The 19,798-nt window shown below is 41.3% G+C and overlaps 1 protein-coding gene across 2 annotated transcripts; it reads left to right on the top strand.

Annotated features, from left to right (window-relative positions):
- The first annotated feature begins 1,406 nt into the window (after positions 1 to 1,406).
- Positions 1,407 to 14,342, top strand: galm (galactose mutarotase). 2 transcript variants are annotated; one of them, XM_054600107.1, is made up of 9 exons: positions 1,407 to 1,508; positions 2,349 to 2,543; positions 4,439 to 4,593; positions 6,122 to 6,235; positions 7,316 to 7,408; positions 9,901 to 9,982; positions 12,769 to 12,919; positions 13,183 to 13,357; positions 13,923 to 14,342. In XM_054600107.1, exons 2-9 carry the CDS (start codon positions 2,357 to 2,359, stop codon positions 13,998 to 14,000), a joined length of 1,035 nt encoding a protein of 344 aa, XP_054456082.1. In that variant the 5' UTR covers positions 1,407 to 1,508; positions 2,349 to 2,356; the 3' UTR covers positions 14,001 to 14,342. The 2 variants fall into 2 exon arrangements, with proteins under 2 accessions (XP_054456082.1, XP_054456083.1); XM_054600108.1 differs by having other exon boundaries at positions 1,501 to 1,590; positions 13,923 to 14,336.
- The last annotated feature ends 5,456 nt before the right edge of the window (positions 14,343 to 19,798 follow it).

Here is a 19,798-nt window from a genome sequence, read left to right on the forward strand (position 1 = left end):
CAATGGAAATGAGGCAACAGTTCTGCTAAAATGTTTTATGTAACATCTGTATTGACATATTCAGTCTACATAACTAGATATCACTTTAAATTGTGAACAAATCTGTATATTTTTCAGGGAGGGCATTTTTGAAACTTTCTGAGGTTTGTTCTAGAGAGAAAATAATAAAGTTACGCAATGTCTTCCCCGAAAAAGGTGTCTATTGGTCTATTTTTAATGAAATAATGGAATATGAAATATGTTTTATTCTCATCAATATATGGACATTTATGAATGGGTGAGAGTGACCCATGGATGATTATTTATGATTATTTGTCACAGCTGATCATGATTGACTAGGCTCCCTTAAAATAAAACAACCACTAATCCACACATTAATGATGAAGACCTTATCTAACCAACACTACACACAGATCTCTCTCCTCTTCCTCTCCGTCTGTATTAATTCAGGTCCCATTAATGCACATTATTGACTTTCATTCTTTATCCTTTTTATTTCAATCCAAACCTTGGTTTATTTAAGTTATATTTTTACCACAGGGTGTCCACATTTGACAAGACATAAGCAGTCAAAGGGGACAGAGCTGTAGAAGAAGAAGCATCAGTTTACAAATAAAAGCAAGATAGGCCTTTATTAAATAGTTAAACAGTAAAAAAGCTAAATATAACTGAACAGGTGAAAACAAATTATTGCACATAGGAAATATTAATATTGAACAGTTGAATTAATAATGCATGTGAATGAATGTCATGTAATCGTTTGTGCGATCTACTGGGAGAAGTTCTTCTCTACTTAGAAAGAACTATTAACTCCCACCCTTTTCTTCTTCTCTACTTTCTAAGTAGAGAAGAAGAAAAGGGTGGGAGTTAATTGGTGTACCCCACGGGCCAATCAAAGCAGTGCAATCAATCAGACTCTACTGAACTCTTTAGTGGCACAGGGAGACATCTGTACAGTATTCAAAAACATGTAGGTGTTGCTGGAATATGGAACGGGAGTCCAAGAAAGGAGAAGGTCATTACCTGTCATAAACCAAACACTCTATAATAATAATAGGCAAGCACCCAACTGGACAATTAGCACACTTTCATAAACCAGAAACTGTCATACATGTACTACTAGATTGACATAGGTATGAGGAAGAAAGAAGGGAATTAACATTAGAACTGATCAATGGGAAACATAATATTACATTGGGGAATCTGTTTGGAAAGGTATTTAAAAAAGTACAGAAAATCCTAAATAATTACCTAAGAGCAACAGAATAATATAGGACATTTTATTTTTGTTTGTTGTTTCCTGTCAATCTACTGCTCCACACTCCATTTCAGTAGCAGAAGAAGACTCCACTAAACAGAGCTGTGATTCTTCACATCCGGGACAGTAGTGGGCGGTATTCAGCTTTCACGTTGGTTTGCCAATAACAGAAAGAAGAAGAAAGCCGGACGTATATCGTTCCTGTTGTCCATCCATGCTCACGTGACTCCGTCTACTAAACTGTCTGGAGGTGAGCGACAGGTGGAACTTTAGCTGAAAACCGTTTGTCATATAACAAACAGCTCACATACCGCTGTTCTTCACAAAGTCTGGTGTGTTGGTGTAACTGTTTCCTGTTAAAGGCTTTAAGGAGACATTTGGATGCTTTAAAATATTGTTAGTGTATAGGCCTGTAAATATACTGTACATGCACAGACACACACACGCGCGTTCATAGCGTGAAAGCCTCCGCAGAGTCACTGAACTAAACGGTAGCCTGAAATGATCCCGATAATAGGAAAGCTTGGGTTATGCTTGCGCTTGCCGCCGGAGCGCAAGACTCTGCAGGCGGCGCTCGAGCTCCGAGCATTACAGGAGCGTTTATAAAGTCTGCGCAGTTCTTTTACCAGTGAAAAATCTAAAGGAGTGTAACTCAGAGAGTAACTGACTAAAAACCATAAACCAACCTCCACAATGACGAGGAGGGATTGTTATTATCTGTAAACTCATATCCATATTCATGGTCTGCTTTATTGTCTTTATACACGCATTACTGTAACGAAACAAGTTAAGTATTACATGTACGATAAGGAAATAAAGGTTGAATATCCTGGAAACTATTTGATTTGGCTGCAAAATATTTACTCAAATGAGGATTTTGAAGACCTGCTGTTTCTAAAGCACTTAAAAGGGAATTGCTCTTCTTTTTTAAATCCTTAGACATGTAACTATTGCTTAAATCAATGAATTATTTGTGACAGTCACTTGATCACAACTGCATGATCAGAAAAGTCCAGATATAATTTTAGCTGAAAGATGAGATTTGAGGAAAAGTGATGTGAAGGTGATATCGTGGTTGTTGTTGTTGTAGGGTCCAGGATGACTCAGGTGAGCCATCAGCAGTGGGGAGAGGTGGCCGGCCTGGGCCGGGTGGACCTGTGGGTCCTCCAGTCCTCCAGGGTGCGCGTGGAGGTCCTCACCCTGGGCGCCATCATCAGGTCTGTGTGCAGCAGAAGGAGGGACGGACAGATGGAAGATGTAGTCCTGGGCTATGATGACCTGGAAGGTAGGAGGGAAACTATTTATCTTCCTCCGAATACAGACTGGAATGAGATTTCCCAATGAGATAATAACTGTAAATGATGTTTGTTGAAGCACTCGTATTTCTCTGGTCAGACATTCTAAACAGAGTCTGCTGGGCTACCCACACATTCAAACATTAGAGGGACCACTCTCTGATCGTAGGAAAAATAAAGTCAACAGTGTATTAAAATGATCCTCCTTCATGTGACTTTAATGGTGTTTGTAAGATGACATATGTATAATATATTATGAGAAGGAGGTAGCTAGCTACCAGTTTTGTTCATCCCCCAGGTTCTTTCTCATATTTGCGTTTATTTTGCTTTGATGATCACAATCAAATCACAGAATTAAGGTAGGCCTATTGCTTTGTTGAAGTTCTTGTCGGTACTAGTAGCCAACCCTTCACTGCTTCCTGTTGTTCTCCTCCCAGACTCAGCTGATGTTTTAATATATTTAACAGATAAAACAGATCAAATGTTTGCTGTCACACTATCCGGGGGTAAGAATGCTCTGTCAGTCATTTTGAAGGAGACAGACACAGATGCAGCAGACACAGGTTTCCTCGTGTGCTCTGTCTTTTTTTGTTTTAAACAATAAGCAAATTAACTTACTTTCCTGAAATGGTTTGATCTTTTGGTAATCTTTTTTTTTTCTTAAGTTGACATTGACAGTTGACAAAAAACAAGGTTATGTCTTACTTTGACGGTTGTTTCTTACAGTAGTTTATTCTTTCAGTAGTTTCAGTAGTAAGTGCCACAGAATAATAAAACAGGAAAGACTTCAATAATATTTAACAATAATTTGTAACACATAAGAAATTAATAACTGACAGAAGCAGAAAGGGGAACATTTTTAAAGTTTGACAGCAACGATGTGATTGGCTTAAGGAAACCGTGGCAGACTCTGGTTGGTTAACTTAAAGTGAAACCCACAATCAGCTGATAGAGTAGTCACATGGAGAGAGTGACTGAGATTATGAGTGTAAAGATAGTCTTCCTGACTGAACTTCTGCTAAGCTTCATTTGTTAAAAAAAAAATCAAAATGATAACAATTTCATTCATTCATTCATTTTCCGTAACCTGCTTATCCAGTTAAGGGTCGCAGGGGTGCTGGAGCCGATCTCAGCTGTCAATGGGCGAAGGCAGGGTACACCCTGGACAGGTGGCCAGTCTGTCGCAGGGCATGATAACAATTTGTTAAGATTTAAATCAGAAGAAAAGTACAACTAAATTCATCGAGAACAGTTTACAAGCACTGTGTGTTAGGAAGTTAAAATACACACGCACACTGTACATTATGCCATCAGAGTTACAGAAGTCGCATCTGTCTGACCTGCTGTCCATGTTGATGGAATAAAACTGAACATCATGAAACATTATGACTTATTTGTCATTCTACTTTGGGGATTTTTGCAACAAACACACAGCACTCAATATCAGTCAGTCAGCTGCAGCAGAATTTTACGTGTTACGTTTTAGAGAGGCATCAAGGACTGTTAAAAACCTGCAGATCTGTACTGAAAACAAACAAACCGACACTAGAACAATTTAGAAGAAATTATTATAAGAAAACCAGCGTCAGTGAATCTTTTAGTGATAGGAGTACCGGACCATACCGGCCTCTTTTCACCCCTGAAACTTATTAAAGAGTGTGACATTGGCGTGTTCTGCACTGCAGCATTATGCCATGTAGGAGCGACAGTGTTTGTTTTGTAGCTTTAAATGTCAGTAAAAATAATTTTGCTTACAGAACTAATATAAAACAATAGTGGGAGATGTTTCCGGAAAGAGCTCAGAAAGAGAGTGTAAGTGAGGAGAAAAGGCGCCAGGCATTACTCTGGCGAGGGTGCAGAAGAATGTGGTGTGTTGTGTTGCCAGGTTACGTGTCAGATAAGCGGTACCTGGGAGCTGTGGTGGGCCGCGTGGCCAATAGGATTGCACTGGGCCGCTTTGTGGTGGAGGGAAAGGAGTACCGACTTGATATCAATAATGGACCCAATGCACTGCATGGAGGACTGCGGGGCTTCAACAAGGTGAGACTGAGTGCACCGTGTCTGAATGAGTTTCTGTAGAAGGCTAAGTCATTCCTGTGGTTTTACTTGTTTTGAATATGTGTGTCTTTTGCAAAATCAATATGCCTACTGTAAATTCTAATGCTCTTAATTGATCCAAAGTAAAGTGCGTGATTCTGTCCTGTGGCTTCAGGATTTAGTGCACATCAATGGTAATGATGTGACAGCAGACATGCAGTAGTGTCCATGGAAGTGTTGAAATCTTGAAACATAAACTTAATTCCTACCTTTTCAGCAAGGTCTTTGATTAAGGATGATCTCAAGACATTATTTATTCATTTAAATGTAGTAAAGTTTTATTATTGTATTCTATTTTTACTCTATTTTTTTTTTTAAGCTGCTTCACTACTATTGCTGTTATAGCTTTTCATTAAATTGTATTACATTTTTGTATCATTTTATTTTTTTAGTGTGTATTGGTCTCAAACTGTTAAATTGCTGAATTGCTTTTGTCTTTCCTTTTATTTTCACGGTCTGCACTTTTTCTATTTAATTTTAGTCAGTCTTTGATGAAGCCCTTTGAACCGCTCTGACCGGTATCAAAAGTGCGATACAAATCAGATTTCATTGATTGATCGATCTTTGGCTACATTCAAACAAACACCAACGTGAACAGAATGTTTGAGACGGATGTCAGTTTTGATATTTCAGAGTTTGTAATCAAATTACGTTATATGCTGGCTTTATTAAACAGATAATAGAAAGAAAGATTTCTACGATTAAAGATTTGTGTCAAAGTTATGGATTGAGGTTAAACTGTTAAAGTTAATAAACTTTGTCAACAAATACACACAACATTATATTCTAAAGAGGAAACTTCAAATAGTATCAACAACCATAAAAAACAACACAAACACATTAAATGAGCTTTGGGGAGTTATTGCTAATATTCTGGGTGCAGTTACTTTCAGGAGAGAAGATACAGTTTATCTTCAAACCATACTGACATGCTCATCAGTGCATTCAAACTGTTCTTGGTCTTTGTGATCTGTCCTCCTGTCCTTTTAAAGACAGGGGGAAGAACTTTTGTCTCCCTCCCGTGGCAGTGAGATTAATTACACAGACATACTGTCGATTTATGCTCCCCCCAGAGTCTTTGTCCTCACAAAGCCGAACCTTTGTCCCCTTGCTTTCTTTCTTTGACTTAAATCCAGCATACTGCACTCCAGTTTTAATACTATTCTAATCTATCCACAGTCCCATATCTCCGTGGGTAAATGCTTTCTTAAGTTCAGCTAAAGTTCTTTTTATTAGCATCACTTTACTGCAGCTCAGCAAGGAAACACTGCATTAAATACACTGCAAGTGTTGAAAATGTCCATTTGATTTTTCTGTCAGACCTCATATTTATACAGAAATAAATCACACTGAGTAGTGTTTTATTTTACAGCAGATCTTATTGATCTATTGTAACAATGACTACCTCAACTTGATAATCCTATACATGTACATGCTTCATTATACTGTATGTATGGCGTTGTCCCTTCAGGCGATCTGGCTTGCTACAGCAGTGGAAGGTGGAGTACAGCTGAGTCTCACCAGTCCAGATGGAGACCAGGGTTATCCTGGAGAGGTTCAGGTCTCTGTCTCCTACACCCTACAGGTAAGAACACCTGCTTCATAACTTCACAGCTCTGCAGCTAATGCATCCCAAACATTTTTCCATGAATGCTGAAAACCATACCAAAATGTTTTGAAAAAATTCAACAACATTGAATAAAATTAGGAGGAGGACCTCTTATTTCCCTCAAGACATCTGTGTTATACATTGTAAAATCCCATATTGACTGTTTTGTCAGATGTTCTACTGAATTTAGAAAACATTGTCAGACCTTATACTTAGAGTTACAGTGAAGATTTTTTAACTGGTTGTGAAACAGTCTAAATTAAATAGCCTTCAGGTGCCTCATTAGTTAAAAAAAAAAAAAAAAAAAAAAAAAAAAAAAAAAAAAGTGACCTACATCAGTAAACGAGACCATCAGAGAGAAGATTATTTGTTTCTATAGAGTCATTCTTAGTGCCTGTCATCTGGTCCGGTTTGCCCGCAACATCAGAAGAAATTATTTACAGAAACTCCTTCAGTTCAAAATCCAGCAGGGCCTCTGGCCGCGACCAGCCCACCATGGACAGACCCATATCGGCTCCACTGCTGCCCCTGACCTGCAGTCTGAATTCCTACGAGGCACACATGCTTTATGCCAGAAAGGGTTTATTTGAACAAAACCCGTGGGTTTCCTGAACCTAACCAAGTATGTCTGTTGCCTACGCCTCTGGAGATTTCTGGCAGAAAGCCCTGTATGAGGAACGCTCCACGCCCAGCAGCAGCGTCTCCTCCTCAACCAGGAGGAGAGCTTCTCCTCGCTGCTCCTACACGTTTGGAGCCAACACCGACACCACGCTGCTGGAGACCCAGGCCGTATTGCTGGGCCCGCTTTAGAGAAGGGAGGCACAGGAGACCCAGAACCAGGACTGAGCTTAGACACTGTCAGACCCTGCTGCAGTAAAAAGAGAGGTTCTCTAAAGGGACTCTGGTGCCACAGGCTTTGCCAAAATCAGCACAAAATGAAGGTTCTTCGTATTAGCTTTAAAAAACCCACATATTTCAGCCCCGACATTGGTGGATTTTGCATGTCAATCAAGTTTGCAGAGACCAGTTCAGTAACAGTTTGAATTGTGTGTTCAGGGGGAAACACTAACTGCTGAATACCAAGCCCGGTCTAACAAAACCACCCCCATCAACCTCACCAACCACTCCTACTTCAACCTGAATGGACAGGTAAGAGCAGAACATTCCGTTACTTCAAAACATGTCTTTAATTTTGGAGATGACTAATAAATCATTCTTCAATGAATGTTATCTTTTTGACTTTACAACACTTTGGAGTGGAATGATACAACATTATGTCAGCTCTATAGTGCTCTTGATGAAGCAGTGATATTATAAGTCTATTCATTTACACACTATTACCAGCTTATCAGAGTTGGTATGGGGGCTTTTTAAAGTCAAACTCTCCGGTGATCTGATGCAGTCCGATGTTTTGGTCATTGACCTTCATCTGGTGGATGTAACATTGTTTTCTAACCTCTTTGGCTCGACTTCACTCTGTCGATCTAGTAGGCATTAGAGAATATGCAATATATCAAACAGACAATTAAAATGACCCTCTGAACGTTTTTAAGTTGCAAGTGCACCCTGAGTTCATAAAGCTGAATTACAGATGCTTTTCATAATGACTGGTCCCCTCTGGGTCTGTGCACAGTGTTTATCTGTTGCATGAATGCGGCAAGGCTGAATCACAGCTAAATCACCAGCAACAGCAGCCTTACTGACAGGTAAAGACAGAAATAAATGATTAAAAGATATAAAGTTAGAAAGTATGCAAGTAAAAGGTTTATGCCTGGAAATTGATTTAGAACATTTCCAGATTAATTTTTATTCACAATGAAGTAACTCTAGTAGGTAAGTTAGTTAGTAAGTACAACTTTATTCATAAAGCACTTTTTTAACAACGGTGACAAAGTGCTTTACACTAACATCAGTAAAAGAAATGCCAAGCACAAAGCACACACATGAATAACAATAATCAAGAATACTTACAAATGAAACACACCTACAGAGACAGAAGGCATACAGCAACCACTTACCTACCTTTAAAATTGTAGAAAATGATTATAGAAACATTTTCATTCTATAGAAATGCCAACGTAAAGGAAGTTGGTTTTAGATCTTTTTTTAAACATTCAGCAGACTCAGCAGATCTAATGTGAGAGGGGACATTGTTCCAAAGTCTGGGACAGCAAAAGAGCAGTTGCCTTTGGTTTTAGGTTTGCTCAAGATCTAGTCAACAGGTTTTGTTTCCAAGACTGAGGTGTAAGGGATCACAGGCTCAGAGATGAAGGCAGCCAGGGGCGCCGAAAAGGGGGGTAAAGGAGACGGATTCTAGGGGCCCATGATGGAGGGGGGCCCAGAGAGGCCCCTAATGATGATGAAATTATAAAAAAAAATATCACTTGACATAGAAGCAGCCAATATCAGAGACTTGACAGAAGAGATGCAGTCTCTAAGAGATGCATGGGACACTCTCCTAGCTGAGGCAAAGTTGATAGCTGGGGAAATTAATGTTACACCTCAGTTAAGCAAGGAGTCCAGCCGCCAGAAGAAAAGGCGGAGATTCCATGATGAAACCGCTGAAGAGGAGACAACTCAGGAGAGTTCAGAAACAGTGTTTTGGAACACTGTGTTTTATACAGCCATGGACAGTATCATCAGTGACTTGGACACTAGGTTCCGGGGCATTGCACATATTGTCAATGAGTTTTCTGCTGTTCTGAAAGTTGGGCAGATTAGTGAGGGCAAAATCTCTTCTGTGTGCCAACCACTGATCACAAAGTATTCTAGTGATCTTACTCCTGATTTTGAAAATCAAGTAAGACACCTAAACAGTGTATATGCAGCCAACTTCCCCCCTAACCTGTCCCCTCTTGAACTTTGTAAGCTGCAGCTGCAAAGCATCTTTGGAGAAGTGTGCATCGCCTTGCGCATATTTTGCACCCTGCCAGTTACTGTTGCTGGTGGTGAGAGAGCGTTCAGTAAACTAAAAATGATAAAAAACTATTTGAGGTCCACAATGTCTCAGGAAAGACTTTGCAGTCTTGCCATGCTGTCAATTGAGAGTCAGTTGGCTAGAAAGCTGGACTTCAAAGACCTGATAAGTGATTTTGCACATGAGAAGGCTCGGCGTTGGGCTTTTGGTGAGAAGAGTTGAGCAAGGACCAGTGATTGAAAGGTTGCAAAAGGAAGCTTGACTCAGTCGGCAACGTTATATTATATATATATTTGCCATTCTTTCATATATTAAGTTCTACTTAAATGATGAGAAATCATATATGGCCATTTTGTATTCTGATGGCGTTTTTGTTTTTGCTGAGATTTTTTTCTCTCCACTGATTATAATTGCTATTTTTTCATGGAAGAGTTTATTTCCAATTTAAGAATCAGTGGTGCAGCAAATAAATGACTCAAAATGAATTCCATTGTATTCAGAGTGCTCAGTTCTTCCCCTACTGTACATGTCAACTGTCATGCTGTTCTTCTTTCACAAATATGGTAATGATAGTCAAAAATACCATTAAAATGCATAATTGTATGTAAAATAGCATCAAAAGCAGCGAGGCTAAAATGGGAGTGAATATACCTCGTACTAGTTAAGAATTGAATAACTCTAATAGGCTATGTTAAAGTAAAAAATAAAAAATGTGTGTGTGTAGGGTGCAGCAGATATCTACGACCATCAAGTGTCCATCAGTGCTCAATCCTACCTGCCTGTGGATGACACATCGATTCCTACAGGTAAAAGTTCTGTCATAACAGAATGAACCCGGCAATGACAAAAGGATTTATTGAATTTGCATGTGTATAGTAGTACATTTTTATAAATGCATAAACTGCAAAGGGCAGGAAGGACAAAAACGATCTTTATCATCTTGCACGTAAATAACAGGGAGTGGGGCTACATTTTGACATTGAGAAGAGTCCAGCTTTCACAACTCTTGGTCTTTTGCAAAACTTTTATATTTATTTGGATTCTGATTTTGTTTGATCTCAATCAGGACATGCCCGCAATTCCTTTTTCTCATTCATACCTTTCATACTTTAAGATATATTCAACATTTTCCCTGAAATTTTACTAGCTGCTGTCCTGCCAAAGAACAGCTTCATCTAGTATAGATGCTTTACAGCAAGAACTTGATTTGTGACACATACAGCTGTCAGCTGGTGACCAGCTACGGCAAGCTGAAACAGCAAAGTGGACAGTCAGTTCCATCTAACAGCAAGCGCTTGTTTCAACTCGACAGCACAAAGAGCTGCAGTCTTTCTGGTTCTGCCTCTGCCTTATTTTGTCCCTGTTTCTATTTCAAGAGGTCAGGTCCTGTTGTTCTAGATAACTGTTGGTTTACTCCTCGTTTCCTCTGCCTGTATGTTGACTCCGTCTTCGCTGTGTGGTTTAATTATGGTGTTTTTCACCACTGTCAACACAGAAGTGTGGGAGCATGAACTATTGTGCTTTTGTGTGGTAGTGTGTTCCTTCATGCTCCGTCAGACAAACAGTCTCATTACTCTGCAATTAGCTTTGGTTTCCCAGGAGACAGAAGAGCTAATGGCTGCTTATTTAAATCACAGAGTTTCAGAATGGAAATCCACCTCAAGGGCCGAATATGAACAATACATGCACTCAATTAGAGCATAGTTTGAGGTGAGAGAATGGACAGTTTTGTTTTTACTCACCCAAAAATGGAGCTTCTCTGAAGCAGTACAAATCAGAAAATGCTGTCTTGGTATTGTAGTTTGTTATGTAAAACAGAACTTTGTCAAAATGATGACGTAAGCTGCCCACTGTGTGGACGGGGAAGTTAACAAGGCCACCTTTACTCTACTCTCTATGATCGCTCATCATCTCTGCCAGGAGAAGCATCTGATTGGTCGTGTGTGTGCATGTGTCGGTGCGTACCCTAGTGAGTGTATCTATCCACAGCTATTCTCTCACACCGCTGTAGTAAACTGCATTATATTTTGGGTGGTCTGGTTCAGGCTGCTGCTCAAGAACCTCTCGTGGTTGCCCTGACTCACACTTTCTCAGAATGTCTTTTATTAGCTCTCTTATTCTGCCAGTGATCACACAGCTGAGTGCATCGCCGACCCCAAGCTGCTTCTCTGAGACCAGAGACACACAGGGTGCTCACTTTTAGGGTTTGGACGGTGTGTTTGGCTAACCGCTAACCGCTAACAGAACTATCAGTACACACACTGCAGCCGCTGCCATGCTAGCAGATAGCTTGGTAGACGCTTGATAGTCAGCCAGTTGTGGGTTGTGTTCATTCATTCACACAGTTGATCAGTGGTCGTTGCAGACACACCTGGTGGAGATCTGCACCTTTCTAGTTTTAAATGTCAATGCAGCTGAAATGCACAGCAGAGCAGTTACCTGGACTAATGTTGGTTTTTATCAGACGACACAGTATTGATAAAACAATGGTTTATCACTGAGGCGCTCTCCAGTGCCAAACATCACAGAGAGCAGGAGGCCGCTGTTTGGAAGTGTAAGAGGCTGTTCAGGAGGAAGTTCACAACACAGCTTCCTGTAATCTTTAACTTTAGAGACTTTTTGACATTAAAAATCTATGTATCAAGGCGGTCAGAGCAGTGGCCATTTTAATGCATACCGCTGCCATTGTGACCATTGCAGCTGGCTAAGATCCGTATTGACTAAACAGACTCATGGCATGTCACAGACTCTGAGGGGAGGTTTTGCAGTTAGGACCAAAACCATTATGTAACGTTAGACAGTGTAGAGAGCAGATGAGTAAAAATTAACATCTTAATGCTTTGTCCACACACTCTTGTCCCAGCGTAGGAAAGATCATTGATATCAACAGATGAGTGAGGACTTTGATCAGCCTGTTTATTGTAACCAGTTTAGCATTAAATAATGGTGGAATTCTACTATGCTTGCAAGGCGTTTTTTAATGAAATATTTTTATATTATTTCTATGTGAGGATAACGTTCAGGCTGGTAGAATTATTTTGAGATAGAACTTGTGCTTAAACAATCAAAGAGGAATTGTACTGGCTGGCTTGTTTGCAGTCTATAAACAAGATATTATACGGTATCAGTTTGTGCTTTTTGTTAGGACAATTACATGCTGCATCACATTTCTTAAAGACTCAAGATGCCTTCCTTTTAAAGGAGCACTATTTAACAGATCATTAATATCTCATCATTGACTATCATATATGTATAGATATAGAGGAGTAATGTCTACCTGAGCAGAGAATGAAGTCTCTCTCTCTCTCTCTCTCTCTCTCTCTCTCTCTCTCTCTCTCTCTCTCTCTCTCTCTCTCTCTCTCTCTGTCTGTGTTGTTATCAGAGCTTCTCCTCATATTGTTCCCATAGCTTACCGGCCGCATGCCTTTTAGTGCATGTTAGTGCATGTGAGCATGCATGCATGTTAGTGAATGTGAGCGTGCCCCTCTGGTTAGCTCACAGCTGCCGCTCGGCACATCCCCCCAGTGTCTCGACACCTAAACCTTTGTTCAGTGCTACACAATCACCAATCAATAACCTTATCTATTTGCAGGAGAGATCAGACGAGTGGATGGCATGCCCTTTGACCTCAGGGAGCCTGTTCTGATTGGCCCTCGGCTGAAGCAAGTTTCGGGTCCTGGGTTTGACCATAATTTCTGTCTGTCTTCACCTGGGGACACCTGGACAGAGAGACACGCTGCCAGGTTTGAATCGGATGCACACTCTGACACACACTACAATGTCGCACACACAATACACTGTCATACACACAATACACTGTCATACACACAATACCCTGTCGCACACACAATACACTGTTGCACACACAATACACTGTCATACACACACGATACACTGTCATACACACAATACACTGTCATACACACAATACACTGTCATACGCTGTCATACACACAATACACTGTCATACACAACGCACAGCAAAACGTCATCTTCTTCATCTCAGAGTGTGTCACCCGGCCAGTGGGCGGGTCCTGGAGGTCTCTACCAGCCAACCAGGCGTCCAGTTCTACACTGCTAACTTCCTGGATGGCTCTATGACAGGAAAGGGCGGGGCTAGGTACGGGAAGCACAGCTCCTTCTGTCTGGAGACACAGAATTGGCCTGATGCTGTCAACCAGGTATGATGAAGATGATGATGATAGAAACTGTTGTTGAAACCAATGCTTTGTTGGCTTCAACTCAATTACTGTATAAACTGAAAGCCTTTGTACATAATGTATTGATCATTATTGAAACCATTAGTTATAGCTTCATAAAAGGTGCCTTGCCTTATTCCGAACCTTGGTTTGGTCAAATATACTCTGATGTAAACAAAGTCCAGCTCCTCCTGTCATGACATGGTCCAGTTTTGTCCTGTGTCCATCCGTCAAGTGTATGTCATGATGGAGTCAGGTCTCTGTAATGATGAACCATTAGCTGCTAGCAGCCGGCTCAGCTATCTTCATGTTGAGAGCCATGTGGAGGCAATACATTTGCTCTAAATTTTGTATCGAGAACCTTTGAGTTTTTATGCTGAAATAACATTATTTTTTCGATATAATTTCCCAATCTGTTAACGTAACTGCAACCCTGTTTGATTTCAGTCAATGTTACTCAACCTAGCAAAGTGTTCTACAACTCTGTAGCTGTGACACACAATTACAGACACTTGGTGTGTGTGTCTCTGTCTCTATCTGTCTTCAGGCTTCATTTCCTGACTGTCTTCTGCGTCCTGGTGAGGACTACCAACATGTCACTCGCTTCACCTTCACCACTGTCTGATGTGATCAACAGTAGGACAGACCAACAGTAGGACAGACCAAAAGCAGGAGAGACCAACAGTAGGACAGAGAGCAGGATGTCTACTTATTGATGGGACGTTTCATTTGTCACAGTAATCAGTATAATCATGTACCATTCTGTTCAGCAGCCAGTGCCTTTTTCACTTCCCCTCTGTGTAACCGTGTGATTTGTTGCAGGTGTTTTATATGTGATGGCTTTTGTAATAACAGTAGTTATTACAGCCTGTGCATGTTGGTTTGGGGCAGTGACGCGATGTTCATACTCCAACCTGACCAAACTGTTTTAAATTAAACAGAAAATAAAGAAGGCGCTGACTCACTCAAGCTGATCATGTTCATTTGTTCTTTTCTAGCATCAGGTTGGTTGTAGTCCACCTGTCCTATTTATCCCGTATTAAGAATTAGAGAGCAGTCGGAATGAGGCTGAACACCATCTACATCTTACGTAATTTAGTCTTCACCTGTGTGTTCAACATTGCTGCACTATTCCTAGAACATTAGGTGAGGAGGCGGGTTTGGATGAGAGGGCATCCTACTACCCTTCACAACAGACATGTTGTGTTGCTATGGCAACCTCTAATCCGTCACTCGAAGAGGCTTATTAAACCAGTGAGGTTTAACCAAAACGTGATGTGAGTTGTCAGCCTCGCTGCCCCCAGAGCTGGAGAAGAGGACAGAAAAGTGATCTCCATCAAGCGCCCGCTGTGTGAGACAGCTTCACAGTCAGCATCATGAAACTGTTGAACGGGGGGGGCTCACATACACACAGAGGGAACCTCTAGAATACTTCAGTTCAGCTGTTTCCTCCTCTTTCTTTCATTTCTTGAAGGCATAACATAAAGTCAAAGCAGTGCGGTTATATAGCACCTTTAAAAACAGAGTTAAAAAAATGCTTTGAAAGTCAGAGCAGCAAAAGCAAGGCAATAATACAACAGAAAGCTCAGCAGTGAGGCCCAACAAAGCAAGACAAACTGAGGAAAGAGGTAAACACTGAGAAAACAGTACAACATATGAAACATAAAAACAATTGATAAAATATAAATAAACGATAAAATAAATAAAAGGTCCAAACGCTGAAGCCCAGAAACATCCCGAACACAGAAATAAGAAGAGAAGAGGAAATCCAGGCAGAGGGCAGAGTCTCTGTAGATCCAGACGCCACCAAGTGATGATTGAAGGATTATCTTTGTATCAGTCTATACTTTGTTTTTAAGGAAACTGTTGCTTATGATACCTTGAAACCCTGAAATCAATTCTACCAGGATGTACCTTAGTTTAGAATATTTAAACTAGTTCTGGCCGGCTACTATCTCAGTGTTCATTCTAACTTAAAATCAAATAACTATAAGAGTCTTTCTTTTTAATAATATTCCTCACTGTACGGCTGCTGACAGTCTTAATGATATATGATTATTAATTTACAGTGCTGCTCCACTGTAAGCGGCTCTAGAATAATGTGAGCATCTACACCAATCAGTGCCAAACATGTAGGTGTAAATCTATCCAAAGACGACATGTGCCCTCAAAAAGACTTCTGATAAAAAGGAGGGATGTGAAGAGAGAGAGAGAGATTGGGGCCTGCTGCAGGAGAACAGAGAGCTGATGCTGGTGAGTGGGAGGGAAACCTGGCTCTTAGCTGGACAGAGAGAGAAGGAGTGGGGCTGTGCATGAATCATGGGTCTCTGCACCGGGAGCAAGATCTCTATGTTCACTCAGCTGTTTATTTATTACAAAGCAAAGTAGAGCTGAGAGAACCATGAATGGAGATCACACTGGACTTAAGTTTAACACAACGCTAACTTGTTCCTAATGAGGGATCCATTGAGTTATTCCATCCTGCTGGCACAATAGATCACTAGTCCTGGTTGTGATGCTGCTTACATAATATTCCCATGTGGATATACAGTCAGGTCCATAAATATTTGGACATTGACACAATTTTCATAATTTTGGCTCTGTACACAACCACAATGGATTTGAAATGACACAATCAAGATGTGCTTTGAGTGCAGACTTTCAGCTTTAATTTGAGGGTATTTACATCCAAATCAGGTGAATGGTGTAGGAATTACAAGACATTTTATACGTGGTCCCTCCGTTTTGAAGGGACCAAAAGTAATTGGACAATTGGCTGAAGGTTTCTGGTGGACCCAGACACCCCATCATGTGGTTTTTCATCTTTTTGGGGTTTGCCAGCCTGAGAAGTGTTGTATTCATATTCAAGAGTACAGATCATGGGCTTGTGGTGGATAACTTTGTTGTTTAGTGTGATGAAGAGCAAACCTCAGCACAGAACTCTCAAAATACAAACAACATATATCAAGTGTCCCACCAGGGACAAAAACACACTGGACCACTGCTACACTATAATAAAGGATGCCTATCGCTCTGTTCCCTGTGCAGCCTTGGGACTCTCTGATCATTGTCTGGTGCATCTTCTCCCGACCTACAGGCATAAATTTAAATCTGCAAAGCCTGTGGTCAAGGCTGTGTGGAGATGGACCGACAAGGCAAAGCTGGAGTTACAGGACTGCTTTGTCTGCACTGATTGGAGTGTTTTTGAGGCTGCTGCTACGAACCTGGATGAGTTCACTGACACTGTGACATCGTACATCAGTTTTTGTGAGGACATGTGTGTGCCGACTAAAACCTTCTGCACATACAACAACAAAAACCCTGGTTTACTGCCAAACTCAGGCAGCTTCGTCGGGCCAAGGAGGAGGCCTACAGTAGTGGGGACAGGATCCTGTACAACCAGGCCAGAAACACACTGACAAAGGAGATCAAGTAGCAAAGAGGTGCTACACTGAAAAGTTGGAAAACAGGTTTTCAGCCAACGACGCTGCGTCAGTGTGGAGAGGCCTGTGGAGAATCGTCAACGACCTGAATGTGTTCTACTGCAGGTTCGACAAGCCCACCTACACAGCCCACAACTGCTCTGACATCAATCACTCACCTACTCCCCCTGCCACCTCCTCACCTCTCCCAACAGACGGAACTGAGGTTCTGTGAAGAGGATGTGAGTCGGCTCTTTCACAGACAGAAGATCAGGAAGGCACCTGGCCCAGATGGTGTGTCACCCTTCTGCCTGAAAGTCTGTGCTGACCAGCTGGCCCCCATCTTCACGCAGATCTTCAACCGTTCACTGGAGCTGTGTGAAGTCCCCTCTTGCTTCAACTGGACCACCATCATCCCAGTCCCCAAGAAATCCTCCGTCTCAGGCCATCACAGGCCCCCTGCTGGACCCCCTGCTGTTTGCCTACCGGGCAAACAGGTCGGTGGATGATGCAGTAAACGTGGCACTGCACTACTTGCTGCAACACCTGGACTTCCCAGGGACATACACAAGGGTTCTGTTTGTGGACTTCAGCTCAGCGTTCAACACCATCATCCCGGAAACACTGAAATACAAACTCTCCCAGCTCACTGTGCCAGCCTCCATCTGTTAGTGGATCACTAACTTCCTGACAGACAGGACACAGTAGGTGAGGCTGGGAAAAATCACAACCAGCACCCGGACTATCAGCACCGGCGCCCCCCCCAGGGATGTGTGCTCTCCCCACTGCTCTTCTCCCTCTACACTAATGACTGCACCTCAGGTGAACCATCTTTTAAACTCCTGAAGTTCGCAGACGACACAACTGTTATCGGCCTCATCCGGGACAGTGATGAGTCTGCGTACAGATGGGAGGTTGATCAGCTGGCCCTCTGGTGTAGTCAGAACAACCTGGAGCTGAATAATCTCAAAACTGTGGAGATGACAGTGGACTTCAGGAGAAGCCCCCCAACACTTCCTGTGCCAGCTCAGGAAGTACAACCTGCCTCAGGAGCTGCTGACTCAGTTTTACTCTGCTATCATCCAGTCTGTTCTCTGCTGTTCCCTCACTGTCTGGTTTGGATTGGCCACCAAACAGGACAGGAACAGACTACAACGGACTGTCAGGTCTGCAAAAAGAATCATTGGTGCCAGCCTGCCCTTCATCCTGGACTTGTACATCTCCAGAGTCAGGAAATGGGCAAGAAACATCTCTGCAGACCCATCACACCCCTGGCACTACCAGTTCCAACTCCTCCCCTCTGGTAGGCGCTACAGAGTACTGTACGCCAAAACTAACAGACACCAGAACAACTTTTTTCCCATGGCCGTAACTCTCATGAACAATTAATCATTCATCTTCTGTATGGTACAAATCCATGTGCAATAACCCGGTAACTTTAAAATAAAATTGTTTACATATTTATTCAAGCAGCCTTGCACTGCATATTTGCACTTTTATCTACTCTTCATTGTCGTTGTGTTTTTATGTTCATATATACAGTATATATACTCTTGCTTTTAATATTTTGTGTACAAAATAGTTAACGTTTATCCTTTTTTATTTTTTGTTTATTTGTCTGTTTCTGTGTACCAGTGAGCGTGAGTAACGGAGTCAAATTCCATGTAGGCGTCACGGTCACCATGGGTAAAGTCATGTAGTGACAGGTATCCAACCAAAGTAACCACAATGACAAAAAAACATAGACTGAATATAAGAAGTGGACGTAGTCATCGTAACATCACCCTTTGGTTTGTAGACTGCCATTTTGAAGCCTCTAGTTCAGCTACTTCGCCGTCCTCATCTTGGATTACTTCGTCACAATGTTGTTGTTTTTTGCAACCAATGAACAGAAGTTACCATATCTGGAATGTGGAGGAGTGACGTAGAGACGCCGTATACAGCTCTGGTAGCGACAGTGACCTATCAATCACAGTAAGCCCCGCCCTAAAGCATACTCTGCTTTATGGTCTATTTGACTCTAAATGGACCATAATTTACTAAATGAACATCATGCTATATTGAAGAAGACTTGAAACTAGAGATTGAGAACATAAACTTATGTTTACAATGTTTACTGAGGGTATAAATCAAGAGAGAAGTAGAGTCATTTTCTCATAGACTTCTATTCAATTTAATTCAATTCAGTCTATTTTGTAAAGGCCAAAATCACAAATTACAAATTTGCCTCGGAGGGCTTTACAATCTGTACACATGCGACATCCTCTGTCCCGGAACCCTCACATCGGAACAGGAAAAACTCCCCTAAAAACCCCTTTAACAGGGAGAAAAAAGAAAGAAACCTATTGGAGAACGACAGAGGAGGGATCCTTCTCCCAGGATGGACAGAATGCAATAGATGTCGTGTACAGAATGAACAGCATAACAGAGATACAACACATTCAATGTATATGACATAAATTATTCATATAATAAGAGTAGTAAGCAGGGTAACGAAGGAGAAAATGAAGACTGCTTATAATAAAAGCAGCAATGACTATAGTAGAATTAAAATAATGATATATGGAATAATAATAATAACGTGACTAATAATAATAATAATAATTGAAGTAGCAGTGGGTGTCAGCTGGGTCACAGCAGGAGGCACCACCACAGTTCAGGTACCACAACGATGCATGGAAATCTAAGAGGAGAGAAAGCGAAAAGGGTTTAAGGGTAGGAGCAAAGCCAATAAGCGTAATGGTACAGAGAATAGTAATAGTAATGTGACTAATAATAATAATGGATGAATTCTATACAATCTGACTTCTATTTGCAACCAGAGGAGTTGCCCCCTGATGGTCATTAGAGAGAATGCAATTTTTAAGACACTTCCACATCAGCTTCACCTGCCCCAGGCTGCTAAAATACACCATATCTCATCAAGGCCTAAAGCCAGCACCCTTAGTCCACAATGGTGATTAAAAATGGACTCACTAACAATAATGAAAACTTCTGAGCT

The sequence above is a fragment of the Anoplopoma fimbria genome, chromosome 6, assembly GCF_027596085.1.
Source record: "Anoplopoma fimbria isolate UVic2021 breed Golden Eagle Sablefish chromosome 6, Afim_UVic_2022, whole genome shotgun sequence".
NCBI lineage: Eukaryota > Metazoa > Chordata > Actinopteri > Perciformes > Anoplopomatidae > Anoplopoma > Anoplopoma fimbria.

What these genes read in the sequence shown, in the direction of transcription:
- galm (XM_054600107.1), top strand. Translation starts at nt 2,357, where the DNA reads ATGACTCAGGTGAGCCATCAGCAGTGGGGAGAGGTGGCCGGCCTGGGC. An exon ending in ACAGAGAGACACGCTGCCAG is followed by an intron (nt 12,920 to 13,182) that starts GTTTGAATCGGA and finishes TCTTCATCTCAG; the next exon opens with AGTGTGTCACCCGGCCAGTG. An exon ending in GGCCTGATGCTGTCAACCAG is followed by an intron (nt 13,358 to 13,922) that starts GTATGATGAAGA and finishes ATCTGTCTTCAG; the next exon opens with GCTTCATTTCCTGACTGTCT.